This window comes from Stenella coeruleoalba (genome assembly GCF_951394435.1).
Source record: "Stenella coeruleoalba genome assembly, chromosome: 8".
In the NCBI taxonomy this organism is placed as follows: Eukaryota; Metazoa; Chordata; class Mammalia; order Artiodactyla; family Delphinidae; genus Stenella; species Stenella coeruleoalba.
Genome location: NC_137154.1, coordinates 12,944,557 through 12,971,680, shown reverse-complemented (window position 1 = coordinate 12,971,680; position 27,124 = coordinate 12,944,557). Strand labels below are relative to the sequence as shown.

Here is a 27,124-nt window from a genome sequence, read left to right as displayed (position 1 = left end):
CAGGCTGCAGAGCCAGACAGATTGGGGAGCCTGCAGTGTGTGGCCCTGGGCAAGTGATCTCACCTCTCTGAGCCTCGGTTTCCCCATGTGGGAAATGCCTAATTTGAAAGTCTGCAATGAGGGACAAAGGAGGTCATGGAACGGGGCCTCGGGGTGATTGTGTGGCCGGCATCACACAGCGACCGCCACTCCAGTCTCCTCCCAGAAGCCCCCACTTCCTCCCTCCTTTCCCTTTCACCTGCTTGAGAACCTTTGCTCCCTGCTCTTCTCTGCACCCCCAGAGCCCCTGACCTCTCTCTGACCTGTCCTGATCTGGGAGAGTACCGGCGCTGGGGTTCCCAGCCCTACCCCAAGGCACTCCATCTGTGAGACAGAGACCTTAGAAGCCCAAACTCCTGCCCTGGCAGGACTCCCCACTTCTGCTTGCATACTTCCTGCCCTCCCAAGACACCCTCTTCCATCCTCAGACCGCCTGTTTTAACAACTAGTAACATTTACTAGGCACTCTACGTACGCAACATATTGTAATCCTCGCAGCTGCAGGTATTCTTATCCCCATTTCACAGACGAGGAAACCGAGGCTCAGAGGGGAGGAGTGACTGGTGTGGGGTCAGCTGGCTAGAGAGGGGCAGCTCTGAGCTGAGAACTCAGTTCTCTTGTCCACCAACCCAGGAGAAATCCTATGCAAACCATGAGGCAAAGCAGCGCCTCTTTGTTTGGAAGAAGACTTTGAGTCCTTTGGGATGCCACTGCTGCCCAGGCTCATGGTCATGGCCTATTCCCAGCTCCCCTGCCCTGTCTCCATCACCAGAGTCTCCTGCTTCTCCTGGTCCAGGTTGTAGGATGCCAGAGTTAGAAAAATTCCAGCCTCAGATGCCCATGAGAGCAAAAGAGATTATAAAATCCAGAAAGGTGAGCAACCTCCTGACTCAAAGGCTGCCCTTGGCTCCCTGCCCTGGACATGCACACCTAGCAGTGGCACTTAACTCCCGGGGGAGACAGGCCCCAGGGGGCAGTGTTCCCTGATGGTTAGAACCAGGGCATTGCTGCCAGACATTCATGGGTTTAAATCTCAACTTTGCCATCAAGAGACCACCCCCTGGGTAAGTGACTTAATCCTAATATGGAGAGAAAGATGCCTCTCCTGACCTGGAGATGTCACAGAAGGGAAATTTGCTTCTAAAAGCCAAGCTTCGTCATGCATGGCCTCATTTAAGCCTCATTACAGCGCTGACAAGTAGGTACTATTATTACTCCCATTTTACAGATGAAGACACCCAAATGAAGGAGTCTTCCCAAGGTCACATGGCCTTGCAGTGGCTTAAACCTCAGTCCCATGTGACTCCAAGTCAGATGCACTTACACTGCCTCGGGCAGGTTCCCCCTTCCTTTTTTCCTAGGAATTTTCCCTACCACTGCCAGCCCACAGGGTCAGAGGCCCTGAGTGGCAAGTAAACTTTGACTGGCTGGTGCTCGAGGGCTTGGCCCTGCCCAGCGGTGGCGCAGTCCCAAAATGCGACTGCTCTTGCTGTTGGGTTGGGCTGGCCGGAGGGCTGCCTAGGCATATGCAAGGGGTTGGGCCCAGCTGCAGTGCGGACTCCTCCAGGCCCCTGCTGTACTATCTTGAACCTACCCTGCAACTGTGTTGGTGTCTGACCGTCTCCTGGAGGAGGGGTGTAAGCCCTTCCAGGGGGCCTGCAGGGTGAGGCCGGGAAACCAAGAAGTTGGACTTGCACTTCTCACTTACTTGGGCCTCTTCCAAGGCCCTGGGAGAGGCCTCAGCAAATTTGTATTTGTGATTTTGTAATCTTTTTCTTAAAGAGGGCCCCCAGATTGTGGAGTTCCATTCCCCTCCCCACTTGCTTCCTGCTGGCTGGCTCTGTGACTTAAGGCAAGTCCCCCAATTTCCCATCTATACAACGGGGATGAAGCCTGGAGAGTCAGCGGGTACAGCAGGGGCAATGCGAGGAACTCAGGGTACCCATCCTTTACAAAAGGCCCAAATCTACAGAGGGATTTCACCAGCCTGCACCTGTTCCATCCCTAACGGCCCTGGGGGGTAACTGGAGACTCCTACCCCCATGTTCCAGCTGCGATGACTGAGGTTTGGAACGGAACGAGCAGGCCGGAGCACCATCTCTCACTGCTCTCTGGGATCAACGCCCAGGATGCCGAGCCCCGGGTTGCAGGGAGGGGGCCGCTGCGCCGACCGTGGCTCGGGGAGCTGGGACCAGAGGGTGCGGGGGCGGGCTCGGCGGAGGCAGCGTCCCGCACAGTCTCACCGCAGGACCGACCTCGGCCCTTATCTGCTCGGGCAGCTTCCGCCCCCCATCCCAGCCCCCGCCGCAGGCCTGGCCCCCGCCTCCGCCTCCGGAGGGGCCGGCCCGGAGCGCCCCTCCCCCGAGGCCGCCCGCCCCCAGGGAGCGCCCGAGCTGCCGCGGGCTGCTGCCCAGCGGAGCAGAGAGGCGCCCGGCCCCCAGGTGAGGAGCCGGAAGTGATAAATAACTCCTGGGGGGGGGGGGGCACCATCGCAGCGAGGCCCTCCCTGCTGCGGCGTGCCCACCCCAAGCAGACCAGACAGGGGCTTCCCATCCAGGCCGCCTCAGCCAAATCTGGGAGGGAGACGAGGGTCCCTTAAAGCCCCGAGGAACAGGAGGAGCGGTGGGGTTGCTCTGCACGGCGTTCTGAGGGGCGCGACACCCCCCATCCACACACACGCGCACTAGCGTCCCAGGCCCAAGCGTGGGAGGGAAGAGAGAAGTGGAGACACCTTTGAGAAAGTGAAATGCAAGCCACAAACTGGAGGAGATGTGAGACGTCTGACGTCTGCCACGTACAACCCGCAATGGATAAACATCAAAAACACATAAAGGACTCTTGGAAATCCATGGGAAAAAACAGAAAACAAGTAATCCAACAGAAAAATAGATGAAAGACGTGAACAGGCCTTTTTACAGAAGAAGAAAACACAGTTGTCCAATGAACGCGTAAGGGATGCACAAGCTCATTGGTGATAAGGGAAATGCAAATGAAGGCCCCAATAAGATGCTATTTTATACCGTCTGACGGGCAAAAATGAACGAGTCTGACAGCACCAAGTGCTGGAGAAGAGGTGGCGCCACGGAATCTCCAGTGTGTTGTTAGTCAGAGTGCAACTCCCTACAGCCTCTGGGGAAAACAATCTGGCCTTATCTTATAAGCAGATCCCCCTCTAGGCTTAAAATCAAGAGAAACTTGGGCATGTGCTCCGAGACAGAAACGAGAACATTCAAAGCTGCACTGTTCTGAACAGCAAAAATCTAGAGAATAACCCAAATGCCCACGGACAAGAGAATGGGGAAATAAATTACAGAGGATTCACTCACACAGTGGCACATCGTTCAGTAGTGCAAGCAAATGAACCAGTTTCACCCTGTATCATGAATGAACCTGAGTACCCGTATCGTTGAGTGAAAAAGCCAGTCCCAGAAGACAGATACTTCCTATGAAGTTCAAAACCAAGCCAAACCATACCTCTATAAAAAACAATGTTGGTTCCTTCCTTTTCATACTTTTGTTATTAGGAGCTGACATGATTACCCACCTAAAAGACACAACAGTAATACTGAGAAATGATTAGAACCAGTAAGAAAATGTAGTTGGCTTACCAGGTATCAAAGGGATACATAAAAATAATTTGCCTTCCTGTGCACTACATTTAAAACATAATGGGAAATATGTTCTTTTAAATACCCACAAAATGTAAAATACCTAAAAGTAAACTTATTAAGAGTTATGCAGGACCTATATGAGAACAATTGTAAACATCACTGAATAACGTAAAAGAAAACCTTAAAAGAGCTTTTTTCCTTGTTTAAAAAGAAAGGCCAAACTGGACAGAATATCGTCTGTTATGTTTCTTAGGGGAAAAAAAGGACTGTTAACACTCTGATTCTCCCAAGAAGGAAGCAGTGAGATGGGATGGGGAAGGGGTAACAAGTAAGCAAATCTATGAATAAACATAAATTAAATAAAGCCCTGCGAAGGCTCAGATTACTGTGCACAGCGCACAGGAATTTCACCCCACTTTGTGCTCCTGAGGCAGGAGAGGGGAAAGGGAGATATTAAATTCATTTGGACAGACTTCTATTCAGGGTATAGGCAAGAGCTTGTCTTTCTTTCCAGAAGCCCACAGCGGGAATGGGGGTTGGGAGGGTGAAGAAGTCCCATTGTGTTCAGGGTACAGGGCTCAGGGCTCCAAAGACACGATACTGAGGGCCTGGACAGACCCAGAAGGCTTCAGAGAGGGAGCGGCCTTGTAAACGGGCAGGATTTCAATCGACAGAGAGAGACGGCGGAAGGGGACGAACAGGCCAGGCCTGCCAGGGGTAGGGTGGGAGTTACAAAGGGGGTTGTAAAGACAGGCTGGACAGAAAGCAGTGAGGCTGGGCTGCCCAAGGAAGAGTTGCTGAGGGTGGGGGAAAGGGGCTGCTGTGGAGTCACGGGGGCATCATCAGGCCAGGGCTGGAAATTCAGGGGAGAAAGCACCCCAGGAACTCACGAGGGAGCTAAGGCTGCCCTGAGAAGAACAAGTTGAGAGAGCGTTAGGGTCAGGGGTTCCCGAGGGGCAGATCCAGTTTGGAGAGGCAGAGCTGGAGCCCACAGTAAAAGCAGCAGGGCCCTGGGTGGGCACTCAGCTCTGCCTCACCTCCTCAGGGCGACCTTGGGCACCCTGAGCCTCAGATGCCCTTCTACAAGTCTACCTGCAGACCCCCACGGAAAGCCCTGAGAAGATGAAGGCCTGCTTTCTCACAGAAGGCCATACTCTGGAAGCAGAAGTAATGTGCCCATCCCAGAGCCTCTAGCCCTTGACCGCCAGAGGAGGGGGAGGGTTGTCAGAGCATCGGCAATGCCAACGCCAGGCTGTGCTGGTCTCACAGCCGTCGCCTGGTCAGTAGGCCCAGAAGCAGTCCCACCTTCTAGAAATAGGGGGCTGAGACCTGGTTGCTGAGAAAGGCCAGATCAGAGAAATTGGTCTGCAGCCCCTCCAATCCCAGACGCCTCCCAACCACACAGAGCCAAGCAGTGTCCAGGCTCACCCTGCCCTGCTGTGGTTTGTCTGCCCAGTGCCACGACCCAGGAAGACCCTGAGGCCTTCAAACTAGTTGATAAATGTGTTGGAAAACATTCATCTGTGCTCAGCGAGGAGTGGAGAGGGGTGGCCCCCACCCTGTGTCTTTATCTGTTCTTTTCATTACTGTAATACTTTCTTTATACACATGTGTCCACACATGTAAATAATAATAACATCTAATCCTTAAGTAGAACTTCCCATGTGCCAGGCATTGTTCTAAGTGTTTTCTGTGTTCATTCAACTTACACAACTACTTGATATAGCAATCCATTTTACAGATGAGGAAACTGAGGCATAGGGAGTTAATTAATATATATATCATATATTTAATTTACATATGATATATATAAAAGCTTTTACAACTTTTTTTACATAATTGCATAAATTATGATCATATACATGTTTTAACATGTTTTTACAAATTTTCCTTTTATATTTTTTTCTCCCCCCACCATGGAATCCATGTTACCATGCTGACGTGAGATCTTCTATATTTTTTATTTACTCACAATTATAAATGGACTTATATATGCTAATACCTATAATCACATGTACCTATACAAGTTTCCTTTTTGTTATTATTTTAAACTAGTGGGTTATAGTAAAAAAAATTTCTGCATCTCTCTTTTCTCACTCGTCCATATTTGGAAGCCCCTGGCAGATCTAATTCACTGGTTTTCTTTGTTTGTTTTTTCCTCCAGAACTCTTCTTTTTATTTATTTATTTACCTATTTATTTATTTATTTATGGCTGCGTTGAGTCTTCGTTGTTGTGCATGGGCTTTCTCTAGTTGCAGTGAGCGGGGGCTACTCTTCGTTGCGGTGTGCAGGCTTCTCACTTCGGTGGCTTCTCTTGTAGAGCACAGGCTCTAGGTGTGCAGGCTTCAGTAGTTGTGGTGCATGGGCTCAGTAATTGTGGCATGCAGGGCCTTAGAGCACACAGGCTTCAGTAGTTGCAGCACACAGGCTCAGTAGTTGTGGCGCACGGGCTTAAGTTGCTCCGCAGCACGTGGGGTCTTCCCGGACCAGGGCTCGAACCCGCGTTCCCTGAATTGGCAGGTGGATTCTTAACCACTGCGCCACCAGGGAAGCCCCTAATTCGCTGTTTTTAACGGCCACACACTAGTCCACCCATTGTCTTTCTACTTGGCCCTCCCAGCTCATGGTCATCCTCTAGAGTCCCATCCCCACCCCCCAATACATTAGGGAGTCTGATGGTGGAAATTCCAGGCCAGGTGAGAGGAAAGGGCAGTGAGAAGGCAGCAAGTGGTGTTTCTAGCTGGGTCTTGCCCATCCCCTTGCTGGTGGCCAGCAGCCCTCAGCTCCTAGAGGCAGGAATGCTGACTGTGTTATTGTGAAATCATTTGTATATTGTGAAGTGCTTTGCATATGATGGAGTGATTTGCATATATGGGGGGGCGCACCTTAGAGATCCCTGAGCAGCATCCCTGAGTGTCTTCCTCCCTTTGCAAAGTAACCAGCACAGGGCTTCCACTTCAGAACTCAGGGAGCGGAACAGGAGGGCGTCCCTGTAGACCTATGGGCCTGGCGGGTGAGGCAGACACGGGGCTTTCAGAGGAAAGCTGATCCCGCCTGGTAGGAGTTGGGGGTCTAGGAAGGGCAGATGTTGGAGTGTGAGGTGGAATCGGGCAACTGGTGCAGCCTGTGAGAGCCCTGTGCCCTCAGAGCCCCTGGTAAGGGAGAGTGACACAGGACGGACGAAGGAATTACCGCATGAGGCAGATGAAGGTCAGAGGCTGGGAGACTCCCACCCTGTCACAATCTCTGCCCCAGTGAGTACCCAAGTGCCCCTTGCTGAGTATTATATGGTCCTGGCTGAGAAGAATGCAAAGTGTAAATGCCAAGGCAGATTCCCATGACCCTATAAGTGAGAGGTGCTATCACATGCTCTGGGTTCAAGGACACCCAGGTTTGAATCGTGCTTCTGCCATCTGTGCTACTGTGTGACCCTGGGCTAACAGTATCCATCTCAAAGGGACAGACTGAGGATTCAGGGAGACAATACACGCAGAGTGAATGGCACGTCGTAGGTGTTCAGTAAATTGCAGTTATAATAATGCTATTGTTTGCTGCCCCAGTCTGAGGTGAGGGAAGCACAGAGCCTTTGCTCCCCCAGGTTTGGGGTTACCAGCAGCAGTGTCAGGCCACCGTGCACTGGACTCCAAAGGGTTACAAGCCCTGGAGACAAAGGCCTGAGGTTCCCAGTGAAAAACCAAAGCATAAAAATAATTCGATGAGTAAGAATAAAATTCCCTCTTCTGAGGTTCCCGGGGCTAGGCCCCTCCCTGCGGCAGGCACTTCCCCTTTCCCTTGCTCATGGAGGAGCCAGGCCGGGCTGACTCAGAGCAGGAGCGCCGCAGCCATCCTCCTACCCAGACCCCGTCCCGGGACGGCGCAGTCTGGCAGCAAAGCGCGCCCCCGTGCGGCCGCGGCTGGGACTGCCTCCCGAGAGAGGAAGCGGCGGGCAGACCCGCAAGCGCGGCCACCCAACTGCTCGCGGTCACCGCGGGGCCGCCGTCTCCGCCCTGCGCAGCCGGACTGTGCTGGGTGCCCGCGGGGCCCCCACTTCCGCCCGACCCTCCCCGCCGTCCCGGGCCCGCCCGAGCGGAAGTGCGCCAGCCTCCCGGGTCCCCCATGGCCTCGAGGCGGAAGCGCTCTCCCACCGCCGCTCCCCACGACCCCGCGGCGTTCGGTGCGTCGGGTTCCGGACGGGTCCCGTGTGACGTGGCCGCACGCTGGGGGCGGCTCCGGGCCGGGGGCCGGGCGGCCAGGCCGGGCGGGGCAGAGCCGGGGCGGGGCGCTGTGCCGCAGCTGGATGGCCGGGGCCGTCCGGAGCGCCTCCGCCGCCGTCGCCGCCGCACGGTGAGTGGCCGCCGCACCCCCAGGGCCAGAGCCCCTGACGAGACGGACTCTGCCGATCCCCTTGCCCCCGACCCGGCCTGTCCAGATCAGACCTGGGCCTCTCGCCCAGAGCCCGGGAGTTAAACTTCCTTGGGCTCTTCTCCCCTGTCTCCCCACGCGTCGCTCCCCATCTCTCCCTCTCTCTCCGCCTCCGCATCCGTCTCTGGCTCTCTCACTCTTGGCTCTCCCGCTCTTGCTTCTGCTTTCCCTCTGCTCTCCGACTCTCTCGGTACCCCCTCTCCTGTCCCAAACTTGTCCCCTCCCCTCTCCTGTCCTCAAACTTGTCCCCTGACCCGCCTCTGCCTCCAAGTCCGGCCTGGCGCAGTCCTGCCTTTGGTCCCCAGTGGAGCCCAGAGGGTTTCATCAGGGTCCCGTTAAGGCCTGGAGGTCCTAGACCCGAGCATCTTTTCCAGCTGCTTTCCCTCCCTCCCACCTCCATCAGCAGATGAGGAAACTGAGGCAAGGACATCACTGGCTCAAGGTCACAGCCAGCATGAGGGAGGGCAGACCACATTTAAACCTCATGCCTGAGTTTCCAGGTTGAACTTCCGTCTTGGTTGACTCACATCCAGATCCTGTGATCCGCCTGCTGGGTACACTCTTGCTGCCTGGTGCTCCTGGGCTCCCGCAACATAAGGAGGGTTCTCTGTGCCTCGTCCGTGCCAGGCACGCTCACCTAATTAGCAAGCTCATCTCATTTTCACCACTGTGTGAGGGAGGCAATACTCATCTCCCTGCTACAGACGAGGAGACTGAGGCTCAGAGAAGGGCTCTAGGGACTTGTCCGCAGTCAAGCAGCTGTAAATGCAGAGCACAAAGTCAAGGGCGGGTCTTCAAAGCCTGTGCTCTGCACATCTGTGAGGCAGCTCCTAGCTGAAGAATCCTCTCTTCGTTCCCACCTCCTGGCTGTCTCCGTGCCCCAGCGATATTGGACTCATTTCCTAGGAAAAAGCCCTGATGGTCTTGAACTAGCTCAGCTGCTTGGTTTCCCCACCTGCACCTCCTAACATTGCCCCATCAAGCTAGACTGTGCTGGCCGCCATCCCTGGGGGTGTCCTCACTGGGGCGCATCCTGGCAGCGAAGCCTCCCCTGGCAGCCAGACACCCAGCTGGGCCGGGCCTACCGGTGTCTGAGGGGAACCCAGCCAGCGCCTCACCCTGTCATTAAGGAAAGTTTAGCCTCAGGCGGACAGGCTGACACACAGCCTGGAACTGGCTCCCAAGGAAAAAATGTGTGCTCCTTGGGGGTGGGGTGTGGCGGAGCAGAGCCCTTTTGCTCTGTGCACCCATCATTGGGATCCTCAGAGGCCCTGGGGGAGGCAAGCAGGAGGGCAGGTGCCGTGGCCACTGGGAGTGGGGGGAGGGTTAAGATGCCACGTTTCCTAAGCAGGTGTGCGGCCAAGGGTGGCAGCACACGTAAGTGGCCTTTGTGTTTTTCAGCACGTGGCATGCCTGGATGTCCCTGCCCTGGTTGTGGCATGGCGGGACAGAGGCTCCTCTTCCTCGCTGCTCTTGCCCTGGAGCTCCTGGGAGGGGCTGGGGGTTCCCAGCAGGCCTTCCGGAGCCGGGGGGTGGCAGCGGCCTGTCGCCTGGACAATAAGGAAAGCGAGTCCTGGGGGGCCCTGCTGAGTGGCGAGCGGCTGGACACGTGGATCTGCTCCCTCCTGGGCTCACTCATGGTGGGGCTCAGCGGGGTCTTCCCGTTGCTCGTCATTCCCTTGGAGATGGGGACCACGCTGCGCTCAGAAGGTGAGTGACCCTCCTCTGGCACCGAGGGGCAGCCGATGGCGCGGGAAACATGCTGCTGCTCTTCCTGGGAGAGCCGGGTCTCTGGTCCCGAGTGGCAGTGTGTCTGGTGGAGGGTGGGGACCCAGCACAATTCCTCACCTTGGTCCAGTGAGCCAGGGTGCGCCGTGCTCATTTGTTTGTGCATCTGTTTATTCTGAAAGATGAAAGTCAGCAAACATTCACTGGGAAGCAAGAAACAAGGCTGGAAATCGGATGCTGGGATGCCTGGGTTCAAATCTTGGCTCTGCCACTTACCAGTTGGGTGGTATTGGGCAAGTTCCTTAACTTCTCTCTGCCTTAAGCTCCCAACCTTAAACATGAGGATAATAATAGTATCTACCTCATAGGTGTTATTGTGATGATTAAATGAGCTAACGTCGGCATAGCACTTAGGAGACGGCCCCGGTGCAGGGACGGGGCTCCATGTTCGCGAGCCAGTGCTGGGCGTCGCGCTGCCTCTCGCTTCAGTCCCTGCTCACAGTGCAAGAGGGCGCTCAGACCCAGAGCCCCTGGGGCGGCCTCACCCAAGAACACGCGAGAGGCTGGTAGCTGGCCTGCCTCTGGAGAGGGGGGCTGGGAGGTGGGTGCAGGCCTGGCAAAGGCTCTTCCTTGGCTGCGCACGTGTCCATAGGTGACATGCTATAATGAAAACTAAAGAAGATCAGATGGGGAGCTGCTAAAAACGCAGGTGCCTGTCACCCCCACCCAAGAGTATGACATAGTAGGTCTGGAGCAGGCCCCGGGAATCTTTGAAATGAGGGTCCTCCAGGGGCTCGTACTGCCTGCCAGGCTCCAGGAACTGTTCATTCAACAGATGGTTATGAACGCAACTGTGCCAGGCACTGGGCTGAGGGCTGGTGCCCCAGCTGTGAACAGGGCCCTCTTCTGCTGTCTTGGCCTGTGTATCAGTTCAGCCCCTCTCATAGCATCCCTGAGAGGTCCACCTAGGGAGGACTTGGATTATTAGCTCTATTTTACAAATGGGGAAGCACAGGCACAGAGAAGTTCTTGGAGGAGCCCAAGGGCACACAGCCTGGAAGCAGCAGCTTCCCCCTGGGACCCCACCCCACCACCAAGCTGCCTCTTCCTTCTGGGCCTCAGTTTGTCTATCAAACCAAAGGCCCCCTCAGGGCACTTCTAGCTCTGGATGTTGCACGTCTGCACAAGTCCTCAAATCTCTGCCACTTTTCTGAGAGTAACAGCGGCTGAGAAGAGAAACATTCCCACTTCATAAGCCCTTGCTATATGTATTGTTGTTTAATTCAGGGGTCCCCGACCCCCGGGCCGCACAGCAGGTGAGCGGTGGGCGAGCGAGCGAAGCTTCATCTGCCGCTCCCCCTCGCTCGCATTACCACCCCCGTCCGTGGGAAAATCGTTTTCCACGAAACCGGTCCCTGTTGCCAAAAAGGTTGGGGACCGCTGGTTTAATTCACACAAGATCCCTGTCAGATAGATACAATTGTCCCCAGTTTACAGATGATGAAATTGAGTCCCAGAAGTAATCTGCCCAAGGTTACCAGCTGGTGGGTTGGGGAGCTGGGACCTGTCAGGCTCTGAAGCCCAGTCTCTTAACCCTGAAGCAGTAGTGGCTCCACAGTCGGCCCGCAGGTCGTGGTGTATTCCTGCTGGGCACCAGCCCTTACTGGGACTGAAGGGTTGGGGACCCAGGAAGGCCAGCAGCCCATGTGCAGCCTTCTAGAGACTTGCAGTCCGGTTGGGACCACACTAGGAGCCCAGTGAGCTGGGTGGGGCAGAGGTCAGGCCAGAGGCTCTGGTGCCCCAGCCCCCAGGTCCCACATCTCTGCCTTGTAGCTGGGGCCCGGCGCCTGAAGCAGCTGCTCAGCTTCGCCTTGGGGGGACTCCTGGGCAATGTGTTTCTCCACCTGCTGCCCGAGGCGTGGGCCTACACGTACAGTGCCAGCCCTGGTGAGTGAGACCACAGGCCGGGGGCAGGAGGGTGGCAGGCGATAGGTGGGAACTGGTGCCCATGCCCAGGGATGGCCTAGGCCCTGCCTGCTCTGCAGAATGACTGTGAGGGGGTTCTGGACGTCTGGCAGGGAACTTGTCCTGGTCCCAGTGCCCTGGTCCCTATGGGAGTTCCTGGGGCCCAACTGCCCCACCAGCCAGTCCTGGCACCCTGCCCCTGTCACTGCCCTGGACTAGGTCCCATCCCAAGGAGCCCCCTTCTATGCCCTGGCTTGGCCTGGTGTGTCAGTGCTGCCCCCTGCAGGTGGTGAGGGGCAGAGCCTGCAGCAGCAACAGCAACTGGGACTGTGGGTCATTGCTGGCTTCCTGACCTTCCTGGCGCTGGAGAAGATGTTCTTGGACAGCAAGGAGGAGGAGACTAGCCAGGTGAGCCCAAAACCCCAGAGGCTACACAGGTCAGCCTCTGCTCTGTGGTGGTGCCAGGGCCTGGAGGCCCAAGTTCTGAGTCAAGCCCTGAAAAGAGGGTCTCTTGGCCCTTTCCTGGGAGCTCTGGGAGGCTGGGCCAGCTTGTTTGGAAGGATCTGGGCATCAGCCCCTGCCGTGGCTTGTTCTCATAGACTAAGAGTGAGAGCAGTGCGGGAGGCAGAGGGTCTGCTGGGTTTGGGGGCACCCGGCTGACTGAGCAGCAGAGTCCAGCCAGGTAAAAGGGGTGTTCCCTTTTTATCTGTTCTCCATCTTTCTGTCCTTTCTGTCCACCCTGGCCGAGTGGGGGGCATCTAATGTCACGTCTCCCTCCTTCTCCTGGCCCTAGGCCCCCAGCAAAGACCCTGCAGCTGCGGCCGCGCTCAGTGGAGGCCACCATCTGGCCCAGCCAGCTGCAGGGCCCGGCCTGAGCGCCGTGGTCCGGAACATCAAAGTGAGTGGCCCGCCCAGGGCCCCCTCCTCCTGCAGCCGCCCCACCCCAAGTGGCCGGCCCAACTCAGCCCTGCCTGCCCGGCACAACCCAGCTTTCTCTCCCCTCACCCAGGTCAGTGGCTATCTCAACCTGCTGGCCAACACCATAGACAACTTCACCCACGGGCTGGCTGTGGCTGCCAGCTTCCTTGTGAGCAAGAAGGTGAGTGGGGCTGGGGCAGTGGGACCCAGGCTCTTTGCTGGGAAGGGTGGTGCCTGCGTTAACCAGTGGGCTCTGCCTCCAGAATAGGTCCCCAGGCATCTCCTTGCTCCCTCCATCACAGCACCCTCATTTACGCCTCCCTGCTGCTCTCCTGGACACGGCCTCCTTCTGTCTCCACCACCGACTGGTCTGTTCTTGCTGCGAACACTCCTTGTTGGGATCACGGGCTTCTGCCAGGCTGCTATGCTTGGCCCCTGCCTGCTTCTAGATGCTTCTCCCCCCCCCACCTCCTCCTCCCTCTGCCCTCTGCGCTTTGGCCCCAGGGTCTGCCTACTCTTGAACTGGCCAACCTCTGTCCCCTCTGGTAGCCTCCAACTCACTGTTGCCTCTGCTTAGAATGTTCTTTCTTCCACTCTTTGAACTGCTAGCTCCTCATCCTTCAGGCTTCAGCTTAAAGTGCACGTTCTCAAGGAGGCCTTTGCTGACCCCTCATCTCAGGCCCATCATGTCCCACGGCACCCAGTCCATCCTTTCCCCATAGCACCTGTCATGGTGTGTAATCACATGGTTCTTTGTCTGTTTACTCAATCCTTGCCTCTCCACTCCAGGCTGTTAGCTTCTTGGGGGCAGGTTCCTTGTCTGTTTTATTCGCTGCGATATTTCTAGCAGCCAGATGGTACCCAGCCAGGGCACCCAGAGCAGAGTAAATGTTTGTAGAATGAGCGGACAAGTGGGTGCCCTAGCCCTCGGCACAGACCCCACAGACTCCTCCCCTCCCTGCAGATCGGGCTCCTGACCACCATGGCCATCCTCCTGCATGAGATCCCCCATGAGGTGAGTGCCAGAGGGTTCCCGTGATCGGCCATGTGGGCGTGGAGCTGGGGGCAGGGATTCGGGGTGGGACTACCCAGCAGTGGTGGGCTTGGGCGGCTGGACCACAGAGGCCTGGAGCTGCTCAGCTACTAGGCTGCAGCCACCGTTTCAGCTGTGCTCCAGCATCCTCGGGACGGGGGGCCCAGCCGAGGGGATGCGGGCTGGGGCACAGGGTGGTCCCAGCTACAGGGCGGGTGCAGGGGGCTCGTTGTGTGTGTCCGTGCCTGAGATGCTCAGGGGATCTGGCCCCACTGGGGCCCAGAGTGATCGTCTGGACCTCCCCTCAGGTGAGCGACTTTGCCATCCTGCTCCGGGCCGGCTTTGACCGATGGAGCGCAGCCAAGCTGCAGCTCTCGACGGCCTTGGGGGGCCTGCTGGGCGCCTGCTTCGCCATCTGTACTCAGTCCCCCAAGGGAGTAGGTACGGGCGTGGTGGGTGGTGGCGGTCAGCAGAGGGGCCCCAGCCAAAGGGCACAGCTGCCCTGACCCTGGTGTCCAGGCCAGATTCTGCCCCCCATCCACCCCGCGGGAGGGAGTGTAGTACACATGGCTCCCCTGGACTCCCAGCCAGTCAGGGCTTCTCCTGCTGCAGAGGAGACCGTGGCCTGGATCCTGCCCTTCACCTCTGGCGGCTTTCTCTACATCGCCCTGGTGAACGTGCTGCCCGACCTCTTGGAGGAAGATGACCCATGGTGAGCTACCCACTGGCACTGCCATTCGCAGGGCCTCTGTCCCCGGCATCTCGGCCAGCGCCACCCCCTGAGCCCCTGCCCCTCTCCCCACAGGCGCTCTCTGCAGCAAGTGCTTCTGCTCTGCACGGGCATTGTGGTGATGGTGCTGTTCTCGGTCTTCGTCGAGTAACTGTCCCTGACGCCCCACCCCCTGCACAGCAATAATAGACTCAGCTCAACTCTGTGACTGTGTGTGTGTGTGTGTGTGTGTGTGTGTGTGTGTGTGTGTGTGTGTGAGAGAGACAGCGAGCGACTCCTCCTAACTGACAAGAGGACGGGGTGTGTGTGTGGTGTGCATGTGATCGTGTGCAAGACCGACTCAGATCAACTCTGTGACCGTGTGTGTGTGTGTGTGTGTGTGTGTGTGTGTGAGAGACAGCGAGCGACTCCTCCTAACTGACAAGAGGACGGGGTGTGTGTGTGGTGTGCATGTGACCGTGTGCAAGACCGACACTGTGATCCCTTGTGTGCTGGGCCCAGGGCCCGATGCCCATGCCTGCCCCCAGCCACACTGCGGTCTTCTCTCCTTGGCCCCCCGTCACCTTGCACCCGCTGGAGTCGGCAGTGAGGAACAGGAACACTGGTCCCAAGCAGAGGCCTCTGCCCACCAGGACGCCAGGAGGAGTGGGAGCAGCCCAAGGAGCCCAGGGCTGCAGGGAGCCCCAGAGCTGTCTCCTGCTGGGGCCTCATGGGTCCCTGGCCTGAGGGAGTGAACCTCTGCACATGCACGCAGCCCTGGGCAGCCAGGAACCGAGGCTGGGGTGCCTCCTCTCTGCTGTGTCCAGTGTTCTGGCCCTTCCTTCACCAGCTCCAAGGCCAAAGAAAGGAGAGGCAGGTGCTCGTGTAGCCCCCAGCGCCACTCAGCACTGACAGTCCTACCCCTCCCAGCATGGAGCCGGGAGATGCTTTCTAAGACCTTTTCCCCGCGGCTGCTTGCCCTGGCCCAGCTTCTGTTCCCCCAGGGAATGCTCCCTGGCAACGCCCGCGGCTCTGCCACCTCCAGCTGCCAAACAGCAGCCAGCAGGGCAGCGAGCAGCCCCGGGCCAGAGGCTTCCCAGTCGGCTCAGGGGTGCTCGTGCCAGCACAGGGTCCAGGCAGACACTCGGAGGGCAGGAAGAGGGAGCAGTGGCTGCCACCACCCCGCCCCCGCCCCCGCCCCCGCCCCCGGCGCGGGCCCCTTTTCCTGTCCCACTGTGGGCGGGGCTCGGCGGGGGTGGCGAGGGCTGCACACTGTCAGCACTCAGGAATGTGCTCTGGGGATGCTGAAGCCATAATCCCCAGCTATTTCCCTTGGCTGACGCCCAGGTACTCAGCTGGCCCACTCCACAGCCAGGCTCCAGCCCTGCTACTTGACCGTGGGCGCCTTGAGAAGTAGCCATCGAGAGGGTCTGAATGGTTTTACGGCAGCTTTGCTGTGGTTCCATTTGTATCTGTAAATACCTGTTCCATAGATGAGATGCAAATAAATACACACAAACCGGCTGCCTCTGTTCTGCGTCCCAGAGCCCATGGTCAAGCAGGGCTTTTCCGGCCACCCCGTGCTCCGGCCAGTTTGGCTGCTCTGCGGGCCCAGCTCCCGCAGGCCGCCCAGCTGGTCTCCATCATCATCCCCGCCCTCTGGGCCTCCTGCTTCGTCTCTGAGCTGTTACTTTTGGGGTGCTTCTCACAACAGGGTATACATTTCATGTTTCCCTGGTTTATTTTGTTGTTAGCTTTTTATGCCACTAAAACAAGCCTGGCTCTAGGCCATTATAGCCCGCGTCACCCCCAAGGGTGGTGTCCTCATAGACCTACGAACCAAGGGCTTTTTCCTGGCCTGCCCCCTGAGTCATTTTAACCGCGGAAGGGAGCTCCATCCACAAAGTCATCTCCAGGTTTGGCCTCTATGAAATAAGTTATTTTTCATTAAAAAGAAAGAAAAAGGAAAAATGAGATCTTTATTCTAAACCATACCCTCACCGCCAGTGAATATGCTGAGAATGAAGACAGCATCAGGCCCAGGGGGAGCTGCTTCCCCAGTGCTGCTAGGAGAGAGCAGAAGGGGGAAGTGGAGTCCCACTTCCTCTCCTACCTTCAGCAGGCTGTTGGCGGACAGCGTGTCTGCGCCATATCACGGAGGCTGTGAAGCCCAGATGCGCTGTATCCTCAGCTGGGAGTGCCTGACTCAGTATTTTCAGCAAAAAGGGCTCTGCTTCACCTGATTGTGACACGCCCAGGACCTGGTGGCCTGACAGAAGCGAGGAAGGAACCCAGGGCTGTCCTGGCAGTCCCTGCCTCCCCTGAGCAGGCCCTGGGGCTCCTCGTGTGTTGGGTGACAGTTGCACGTGCAGTCATGGCACTCTGCCCGCTGAAGGAGGCAGTGGGGCCCCATTTATAAATGAGGACCCCAAGGTCAGGGGTGAGGGTGGTGCTCGCAGCTTCACGCAGGTGGGCGCGGGGGGTCGGGGTGAGAGATGCAGGAGCGGGGGCAGCTAAGCCCAGGACAGGGCCAGAACAAGAGCACTTCCGAGGCTGTGCTGGGGCTTCTCCGGGGGATGGGAAGTCAGTGGGATCACCAAGGAGAGCGCAATGGGGGTGCACCCTGACACTCAGGATGGCGGCTTGGAGGCGGTGGGACTAGAGAGAGGGGAACTCCAGACAGGCCGGCAGTCAGTAGCTCTGTGACTGTGGGCATGTCCCTTCAGGGGAGGTAATGGGAAAAGGAGGGTAAAGGGCTTCTGCCAGGGGGCAAGTGAGAGCTGATGGAGAGTTCTAAAGGGCTGCTGCTTTGAAAGGCCATTCAGGGGGTGGTTAAAGCTGCTAAGACAGCACAACATAAACCAGGCTTTATTCTTAGTCCTGGGTTTGAAGCCTAGCTATGCCATCTAAGAGTTGTGCAATCCTGGCCCAGTTGCTCGAAATGCATCTCTAAAGCGGGGCTACCCTATTGGTAGTTGCTGTGATTAACTAGATAAAACCATGCACACGACCTGCATAGCATGTGGCTCAGGGTGAGCGCTCAGTGAACGGTGAACCACGAGGTCAGGTTCCAGGTCGGGGAGCTGGAAGGCTGGTAGACAGAAGAGGACCACCAAGATGGTAAAGGAAACTGACGGGATGTGGGGCTGACGGCAGAACTGGGGGTGGGAGAGAACACAGCATGACCACGCTTAGGCCTAGAAGGGCTCTCGGAGTAGATCCTGCTCAACATTGATTTTTCAGCCAGAGGAAACGGGCCAACAGCTAAAAGGAACGTGTAGAGAAACAGGAGGCTTGGGGGCCAGGAAACAAGGGAGCAAAGACCCAGAGCCAGGGCTTTATAAGGAAGCGAGGCCTAGGGCCAGAGCACCGAAATTCAAAAAAGAAGGAAAAACTAGTCTGGCTTCCCTTCAGGCCCCTCATACTAGAGGGGGGGCAGCACCACAGGCCTCAAAAGCTCAGAGAGGTGGGTCAGGGAGTGTGGAGAGAGCGGTCTGGAGGGACATGATGGGGGAGGCAGAAGACCCCGGGGAACAGCTGTGGCACACGCCCACCCCTCCAAGAGGGCCTCACCCCAACAAGGCGTTTGAGGCCCTCGGCTGTCTCGGGTAGGAGCACCTGGGGAAGGGGCCTCCTGCATCTGCCCCCACTCCTCTACCCAGAGCCCAGGGAAGGCGAGCCAGACAGGTGGTGGCAGGAACCTGAAACCATCCTTTATTACGAATTTTAACCAGCAAGAGGCCAGAGAACAGGTGTGGCAGGCGACCCCTTAGGCGTAGTACTGCAGGTTGGCTTTCTTCTTGGCCTGTACCTCCAGGATGCCCTCCATGTAGTCCTCGTGGGTGAGCTCTGTGGCGCCCCTGCGCAGCGCGATCATGCCCTGCAGCCAGCACAGACAGGCTCTAGGGTGCCTCCCCAGACCCCCAGCCCAGCTCCCAGAGGCCTCCACCTTCTCAGCCTCTTCCCCTCAGCAGCCCCCAGCAGCCTGCCCAGGGGAGGAGGCACAAAGCGCCCAGCCGCTCGGCCCACCACTCACCGCCTCCACACACACGGCCTTGCACTGGGCCCCGTTGAAGTCGTCTGTACAGCGGGCCAGCTCCTCGTAGTTCACGTCAGGGCTGGGAGGTGGGGAGGTATCACAGGGTTCAGCCACTTACGGGAGTGGGTGGGGGAGCCCACGTCCTCCCACGTGCCTCCGTCAAGCAGCGAGGTCAACTCGCCGCCATCACGGGCGACTCCCTTCCCCACTGTGCCTTGTTCTCTTCTCCACACAAGGGGGAGAGGAACGCAGGTAGGTCAAAGCAGATTAGACCAAGCTACTCCTAGTGTCTCCTGGGCGCTAGCATTCTAGAAGCCTGCACCTGAGACTCGGGAATTCAGCCTGAGGCAGGGGAACAGGAGGTTGTGGAGACGGAAGAGCCATCTCTCTGTCTCCCCAGCAGCGCGGGCCCTGCATCAGCACAGCACTGCTGCTGCCACTTACTGATCTCATGCGCAAGTACTGCACTTGACATTGCTGCAACCCCGTGAGGTCGGAGCCCTTATCCCCAAGTCCCAGATAAGAAAACTGAGGCTTAGAGAGGTCACGCCACCTGCTGATGGTCACACAGATCTGAACCCAGGTCCACCTGGCCCCTGGCAGGACTGCCCTGGGCCATGCTGGGCTGCGTTCATCTGCTGGGGCAGGGGTGGCCAGGAAACAGGGCCTCCAGCCTGCACACCTTCCGACCATGGGGGAGGGCCGTGTGGGGGGGTGTGCAGGTGGGCCCGAAGGAGCAGAGCACCTTCAGTTGGGGCCTGGGCCCCAGCACGATTCTCTGTCGGGCACCTGGGGAGAAATGGAGGCCGGCGTGTGGAACAGTGCTCGGTGTGAAAGGGACATGGAGAGGGGGAGAAGCTAGGCCTGGGGAAGGTCAGTACAAAGAGGACAGAGACAGCTCTGCTGCTGCCCCTTCAGGTCTCAGCGCCTTGCTCGTGTCTTTGCCCACCTGACATTCATCTTTCGGGAGTGGATCTGCATGATTCTGGCCCGGGCCTCCTCGTTGGGCATCGGGAACTCGATCTTGCGGTCCAGGCGGCCTGAGCGGAGCAGGGCAGGGTCCAGGATGTCCACCCTGTTAGTGGCTGCAATTACCTGAGCAACAGGAGAAGCAGAAACTTGAAGGGTTCACAGACAGGCAACAGTCATGGCCACGACGGGCAAAGAGGTAGCTCAGGGTCCATATGAAACGGCAGGGAATATTCAACACCGACCCCAATTCTAATTCTAGCTCCATCAGCTAGATGACAGAGAAGATCCCCTGACCTCTAAGCCCCACGTTCTTCACCTGTGAAGTGACAATACTCACCTTCACTTGGGTGTTCGGCTGGAACCCGTCCAGCTGGTTCAGAAGCTCCAGCATCGTCCTCTGCACCTCCCGGTCCCCGGCCTTCTCACTGTCAAAGCTGGGGCACACAGGAGGTCCAACACACTGGTGAGGACACAGCTCAGGGAGAGCCCTCCTCTCCTCTACCACCAGAAGCCCAACCCAACCCATCCAGGGCAGGGAAAAGTCTCACTCAACTTGGGGCCCCCAGCCCAGGGACCAGCACAGAAATCGTGTCAGGGACTGGAGAAGCTCCTGGGATCAGGTGCTGGGCTTAAGATAAAACAGTGAGCGAAATCCACTGCCTGGCCCATGCCCCTAATGAAGTGTCATCATATCTGAGCTAAAACTTAGAAATACAAAGGTCTGGCCCAGACTTGGCACGTGACAGGGAGCCCAGGCAAGCGTCCCTGAGGAAGTGTCCCCTCAGGCTGAGATCTGAAGGCTGAAAACACATCGGCTGGGCAACCAGCCAATGGAGAACAGGGGAAAAAGAAAAGCACATTCCAGAGAGGAAAGAGCAGGTGCAAAATCTCTCCCACCAGACTGGGCCTGCAAACTGAGGGGGCACTGTGGAGGGAAGCCAGAGGGACGGGGAAGGCAGGGACAGGATGAAGCTGGAGGGGAGCAGGGGCAGCCACGCGGGGGCCTTGCAGGCCACGGCAAGCCCAGCATTTATCCCAAGAAGCAATGGGGAGGCCCAGGAAGGAAAAGCAGGATCTGTTTGCGTGAGGGACTGTGGGTGCAGCTGAGTGAAGTTGTGAAAGGAACATGCTGGTAGCTGTGAGGAGAAAGGATGGTCAGGGGAAAAGAAACGAAGCAGGGAGGCTACTTAGAAGAGAACTTAAGAAGTACAACCACAAGAACAGAGCCTCCACCATCCCGGGGGAGGAGGGAACAGGGCGGGAGAGCTGGAATTGGCAACAACCCCCTTGGTGGCACTCAGCACCCCCTCACCGCTTGGTGCCGATGGCGTCCAGCTCATCGATGAAGATGATGGATGGAGCCTTCTCCTTGGCCAGGGCAAAGGCATCCCGGACTAGCTTGGCACCGTCCCCAATGAACATCTGCACCAGCTGGGGGCCAGCCAGCTTCAGGAAGGTGGCCTGGGGCGGGGGTGGGGTTGACAGATCAGGCCAAAGGCGCGACGAGAAGCCCCTTCGATCTGAGCCCATTGGCAGAGCTTTGGCCTCCTCATCCCTCCCAAAGCACTCACCTTGGTCTGTGCAGCACAGGCCCGGGCCAGCAGGGTCTTCCCCGTACCTGGGGGCCCGTACATTAGCACCCCCTTTGGAGGCTGGATCCCTAAGTTCTCAAACTTCTCCTTGTGGTTCATTGGCAGGACGATGGCCTCCACCAGCTGCCAGGAAGAAGTCCTGGGTGAGGACAGTGAAGCCCTGTGGGCTCCTACAGTCCAACGCTGAATAGCTTCAACCCCTATCTGTAACCCTCCTACTCCAATTCAGAGACACTGCCCTCTCCTTCCCCCACATCCAGAGGACACAGAATGCTCGCTCCCACCACGGCTGGCTCTGGACTCCCCGGGAACAGATGGATGTGGCAGAAAAGACACTGGGCCAAGAAAAAGGAGCCTGAGTTCCAGTCCTGGCTCTGGCCCTAACCTTCTGTGATCCTGGGCAAGTCATTCAGTTTAGGAGATCTCAATCTCCTAAACTGTTACGTGGTCTCCTCCTTGCCTCCCTAGGATGCTATGAGGATAAGAGGCACACTGGGGTAAAGTGCTCTGGTCACTGAAGTAGAGAAATACAAAAGGCTGGTGAGGCTGCCATGCCTCCTTCACCTCCTGAATCTGCTTATCCAGGCCCCCGATGTCACTGTATTGCTCTGTGGGCCTCTCGTCCACCTCCATGGCCTTCACCCGCGAGTCGTACTCTGTGGGCAGGGTCTCCAGGATCAGATAGGAGTCTTTGTTCACACCCTGGGGACACAGCACAAAGATTTCAGAGTTGTCTCAGCTCAAGGCCTACCTAAGTGGCTGGGTGACAGTTGTCTACAGAATGAAAGGCAAGATAGGAGAGTGGGCAACACAAGAATCAAAGAGCAGGCAGACATGCTCTCAGACTCTGCAGGCTGCTCTGCAGACATTCAGGACCAACAATGACCTGGGCCTGGGGCAGGGGGTCAGCTAGTCAGTGGGAGAAACCTCGCTGGAAAAGCCCTGCCTGGGCTCAGGGACACCACTCACCACCAAGTCTCCTGGCTTCAGCTTTTCAGCATCCACCAACCCAATCACAGGCAGGAAGTATGTCTGTAGGGAAGATTCCAGGTGCAGCCTCAGTTACTGCCCTTAGTAAGGCTCCCTGTCCCACATCCACCCCTCACCCTCCTCAGTTCTCCTATGGCTGGGCCAGCCTCACCTGTCGTGTAGAGGTTTTGATCACTGCACACTTGCCCTTCCTCTGGGAATCCAGGTCAATATTGGCACCATCTTCCTCTTGATCGTTGGGATCAACATCTAGGAGCTGGGAAAGGAAAAAGCTCAGATCAAGCCCAGCTCAGTTCCTTGAACTCTCCAGAGCCCAGTGCTTCTGAGGCTGCGACAATCTCAACACTGGCAGGGCTGGCCGTCCCTACCTCACTCCGCAGACCAGCCCTGAGCCCAGCAAAGGTGTGGTTAATAAACCAGATTAGTAAGACCTCTGCTCAGGTGTTGCTTCTCTGCAGAACTCATGTACCCCCAGGGAAAAATAACCAGTAGAAAAGGAAACATGCGAGGCTTCCAAGGCTTTTTCATGCCCTATATTATCTCCCTGGAAATGCACACTGGAGAGGAAACCCTAGGAGGTTTAGCTCTTACATGCAGTTTAGACCTCCAAACACCCACCCACTCTTTCCCCAGTGGGCCCATCACAGGCTGTCCCCAGCCCCACTGACCCCTCTCTTCCCCTCCACATACACACACACCTCGATGACGTTGGAGACCAGGTACGGCAGAGTCTTGTTCACTTTGATTTTCTCACTGTTCTCTTTGATTTTGTCCTTCATGGCTTGGAGCTCGTGGGTGACTCGCAACACTTCGCTCTTCATGATCTGGGATGAGGGTGATTGGAGGCAAATATTCAGCTTTAGCTCAGCTTATCCTAGGGCCTTGTAATTGGTGAGCCTTATCCAGGCTGCCTGGGGGACCCTCCTGCCCCCCTTCACTCAGCTCTAAGGCTCTCTGAATGCTCAGCGCCTGTGTCCACAACCAGCAGAGGTCAGAACAGGAGACCAGTGTGGAAACCTCCTGGTGAAGTATTAGTTGTACTAAAGGGAAAAGAGCCAGATTTTGAGTCACGCAAACAGATTTTAGGTTCTGCCTTTGTTACAGGCTGCGTACTTCACCACAGTAAAACAAACAAAAACTCTCTGAGCCTCAGTTTCCTCATCTGTAAAATGGGGGTTTCCTAAAAGGATTCTTGAGAGGAATACTTAAAGACCTTGCTGGGAAAGGCAGTCTGATGATTCCTTCTCTCAGGCCTGGTTTCCCATCACCCTGACCCTCTTCTGGTCCCTTTTAAAGCTTAGTTTTCTTTTTTCCTGGTCCAAGAAGGAAACCGCGGTCCCCACGCCTCGCCGAGGGAGGCGAAGAACGACGTGAGCGTGGCAGGTGGATCACCAGGGCCTGCTGTGTGCGGGCTTCACTGCCTGACATAGGGGCTGTGCGCCCACCTTGATTTCACTGTCCAGCAGCCGTGTGCGCTGGATGATCTCTTCTGTGGACATCTTGAGTACCTCCTCCCCGATTCCATCTTGCTGTGCAAAACAAATTCGTCTTTCTTAAAGTCAGGTTAGTTAACTCAGGACTGCGAGTAAGCCCACTCACAGCCTCAGTTAGCCCACTCCCCGCCCATAAAACCAGAACGGAGGAGTCGGGACGCCTGCCCACATCCCAAGCGGTACCAACCCCGGGACCGGGCTAGACCTTGAAACCCCCCCAGCCACCGCCTCCGCTTCCGCCACGTGCGTCTCTCCACTGGCCCCAGCTCCAGAGCCCCCAGCTCTCCCGGCGCGCACCTCAGCCTCATCCCACACGGTCGCCATCTTCTCCTGCCGAGTCACTGGACTCTCGAGTTTCGGCAGCAGATTCACCCCCTGCAGGAGAAGGCCGAAGATCAGACTGGGCAGTAGCCGGGGCGAAAGGTTATTATTATCTCTCTTCACGCCTGCTCTTGATTAGTGCCAGACTCCTTCTCCAAGTCCTGACTCTTGACGAAATTAGCTTGGGTCAGTTGCCACGGCGAAACTGCTTCTCCGAATTAAAAGATGAAGCCGAGACCACAGGACCCGCCCCCACGGCTCCTGAAATGTTCTCGCCCCAGTCCTGTTGATGCCGGAGCGAGAGGCGAATTCGCTATTGGCTGGCACGAGCAGTGGGGCGGGGCCTGGATAACAAATTAAAAGGAGAGGGAGAAAATACGAGAGCGCCCCGCAGGGCCCTTGGGAAATGTAGTCCTAATCTGGCGGGTAACTGAAAGGGAGCTTTTTTTTTTTCCTTTTTTTTTTTTTTTGGTAACGCGGGCCTCTCACCGTTGTGGCCTCTACCGTTGCGGAGCACAGGCTCCGGACGCGCAGGCTCAGCGGCCACGGCTCACGGGCCCAGTCGCTCCACGGCATGTGGGATCTTCGTGGACCAGGGCACGCACCCGTGTCCCCCTGCATCAGCAAGCGGACTCTCAACCACTGCGCCACCAGGGAAGCTCTGAAAAGTTGCTTTTGAAGGGGGTTTTCAACCTCAAAATCTGGCCCAGTTAGGAATTAGGGGATTCCCCAAAGTGGGTGGGCCTCGTCCAATCAGTTGAAGGCCTGAATAGAACAAAAACCTGAACATCCCCTTAGATAGAGGGACCTTCTCCTGCCTGACGGCCTTGAGCTGGGACATGGGTCTTTTCCAGGCTTGGGACTTGAACTGAAATATCTTTTTTTTTTTTTTTTTTGATGTTGGGGGTAGGAGTTTATTAATTAATTAATTAATTTTTGCTGTGTTGGGTCTTCGTTTCTGCGTGAGGGCTTTCTCTAGTTGTGGCAAGCGGGGGCCATCGCGGTGCACGGGCCTGTCACTATTGCGGCCTCTCGTTGCGGAGCACAGGCTCCAGACGCGCAGGCTCAGTAGTTGTGGCTCATGGGCCTAGTTGCTCCACGGCATGTGGGATCCTCCCAGACCAGGGCTCAAACCCGTGTGCCCTGCATTAGTAGGCAGATTCTCAACCACTGAGCCACCAGGGAAGCCCTGAAATATCATCTCTTATAGGGTTTTGTGTCTGCTAGCTTTCAGACTAGAATTTACACCATCAGCTCTACTGGTTCTCAACCCTTCTGATTCAGACTGGAACTAAACCATCAGCATTCCTGGGTTTCCAGTTTGCCAATTTACCCTACAGACCATGGAGATTTCCCAACTCCATAATTGTGTGAGCCAATTCCTTATAATAAATCTCTTTATATATATATAATATATGACTCCTATTGGATCTGGAGAACCCTGATGAATATACCTCTTAGAGTCTGTTATTGTGAAAAATGTTAAATATATTAAAAAGTTGAAAGAATAGACGATGAGTACCTGTATATCTTTCACCTAGATTCACTAATTGATTACATTTTGCATTTGCTTTTGCTCTGTTTGTGTATGTGTGCTTTTCTGGACCATTTCAAAGTAAGTTGAAGACATCATGACACTTCACCTCTAATATTTCAGCTTGTGTCTCCTAAGAGTAAAGACCTTCTAATATGTAACTACAACACATTATAGCATAATATATTGCCATACCTAAAGAATTTAATATTGATGCAGTAATATCTAATATATAATCCATATTAAAATTTCTCCAGTCATCTCCAAAACATCCCTTACAGCCTTTAAAAAAAAATCCTGGGCTTCCCTGGTGGCAGGGGACACGGGTTCATGCCCCAGTCCGGGAAGATCCCACATGCCGCGGAGCGGCTGGGCCCGTGAGCCATGGCCACTGAGCCTGCACGTCCAGAGCCTGTGCTCCACAACGGGAGAGGCCACAGCAGTGAGAGGCCCGTGTACTGCAAAAAATAAAAATTAAATTAAATTAAATTAAATTTTAAAAAATCCTGTATCAAGTCAAGGATCATACACTGCATTCAGTTGTCAGGTCTCTTTAGCCTCCTTTAGTCTGGAACAGTCCCCCAACCTTTTCTGGTCTTTCATGACATCAACATTTTTGAAGCATCCAGGCCAGTTGTCTTGTGTAGTCTGTTCTCAACACAGCAACCAAAGGAATTATCTTAAAGCCTCATCAGATCATGTCACTCCTCTGCTCAAAACCCTGCAGCAGCTGCGAGACTCAGAGTAAAAGCCAAGGTCTCTACAACGGCCCCAGATCCCTACAAAGGCCCAGGGCCCTGCAGGTTTTTGCTCTCCCACGATTTTCTCCGGGACCTCGACTCCCACTCCTTCCCTCCCTGCTCACAGTTACAGGGCTCCTTGCTGCTCCGTGACCAGGCCAGGCCAGCTCCTATCTTGGACTCTGTTCCATTCTCCTGGAATGTTCTTTCCAGGATATTTTCTTGCTTCACTCCCTTACCTTTGCTCCTTCAAGTCTTTGCTCAAATACCTCCTTCTCATCCAGACCCACACTCACAGCCTTTTAATGCTGCAGCCTGCCCTGCTGGGTCCTTCCTGTCCCCACACTCCTCAACCCCTTACCCTGTGCTGCTCTTTTTTTTTTTTTTTTTTTTTAGCGATACGCGGGCCTCTCACTGTTGTGGCCTCTCCCGTTGTGGAGCACAGGCTCTGGACGCGCAGGCTCAGCGGCGGTGGCTCACGGGCCTGGCCGCTCTGCGGCATATGGGACCTTCCCGGACCGGGGCACGAACCTGTATCCCCTGCATCGGCAGGCGGACTCTCAACCACTGCACCACCAGGGAAGCCCAAAAACTCCACATTTTTTTTTTTTCTCTTGGCCGCACCAAGCATGTGGGATCTTAGCTCCCCAACCAGGGATCGAACCCGTTCCCCCTGCATTGGGAGAACAAAGTCTTAACCACTGGACCACCAAGGAAGTCTGCTCTTTTTTTTTTAATTATATATTTTTAGTTGAAAATAATCTCAAACCTAAAGAAAAGTTGCAAATACAGTGCAAATAATTTTTTTTCTTGCATCATTTGTGGGAAAATTGCTGATGGGATACCACATCACCTCAAATACTTTGGTGGGAATTTCCTACAATCCAGGACATTTTCATACTTAAGCACAATACAACCTTCAATATCAGGAAGTTAACCTTGATATGTTTCTACCATTTAATCCTCAGACTGCATTCAAATTCCACCAACTGTCCCAAAAATGTCCTTCATAGCATT

At 55.9% G+C, this 27,124-nt stretch overlaps 2 protein-coding genes across 5 annotated transcripts; one reads left to right on the top strand and one right to left on the bottom strand.

The window, feature by feature from the left end:
- Nucleotides 1-7,379: 7,379 nt before the first annotated feature.
- Nucleotides 7,380-14,853, top strand: SLC39A13 (solute carrier family 39 member 13). 3 transcript variants are annotated; one of them, XM_079930398.1, is made up of 10 exons: nt 7,380-7,995; nt 9,475-9,783; nt 11,635-11,748; nt 12,053-12,174; nt 12,560-12,664; nt 12,776-12,865; nt 13,649-13,699; nt 14,026-14,158; nt 14,330-14,429; nt 14,523-14,853. In XM_079930398.1, the coding sequence occupies exons 2-10, from the start codon at nt 9,483-9,485 to the stop codon at nt 14,596-14,598; spliced, it is 1,092 nt and encodes a 363-aa protein (XP_079786524.1). In that variant the 5' UTR covers nt 7,380-7,995; nt 9,475-9,482; the 3' UTR covers nt 14,599-14,853. The 3 variants fall into 3 exon arrangements, with proteins under 3 accessions (XP_079786524.1, XP_079786526.1, XP_079786525.1); XM_079930400.1 differs by having other exon boundaries at nt 14,026-14,154; nt 14,523-14,616; XM_079930399.1 differs by lacking the exon at nt 12,560-12,664.
- Nucleotides 14,854-18,122: 3,269 nt separating this feature from the next.
- Nucleotides 18,123-24,022, bottom strand: PSMC3 (proteasome 26S subunit, ATPase 3). 2 transcript variants are annotated; one of them, XM_079929636.1, is made up of 12 exons: nt 23,810-24,022; nt 23,465-23,548; nt 22,718-22,843; nt 22,171-22,275; nt 21,999-22,061; nt 21,594-21,731; nt 21,009-21,152; nt 20,750-20,898; nt 19,775-19,871; nt 19,415-19,560; nt 18,463-18,544; nt 18,123-18,306 (listed from the first exon to the last, which is right to left on the bottom strand). In XM_079929636.1, exons 1-12 carry the CDS (start codon nt 23,834-23,836, stop codon nt 18,196-18,198), a joined length of 1,272 nt encoding a protein of 423 aa, XP_079785762.1. In that variant the 5' UTR covers nt 23,837-24,022; the 3' UTR covers nt 18,123-18,195. The 2 variants fall into 2 exon arrangements, with proteins under 2 accessions (XP_079785762.1, XP_079785763.1); XM_079929637.1 differs by having other exon boundaries at nt 23,465-23,544; nt 23,810-23,868.
- Nucleotides 24,023-27,124: the final 3,102 nt, after the last annotated feature.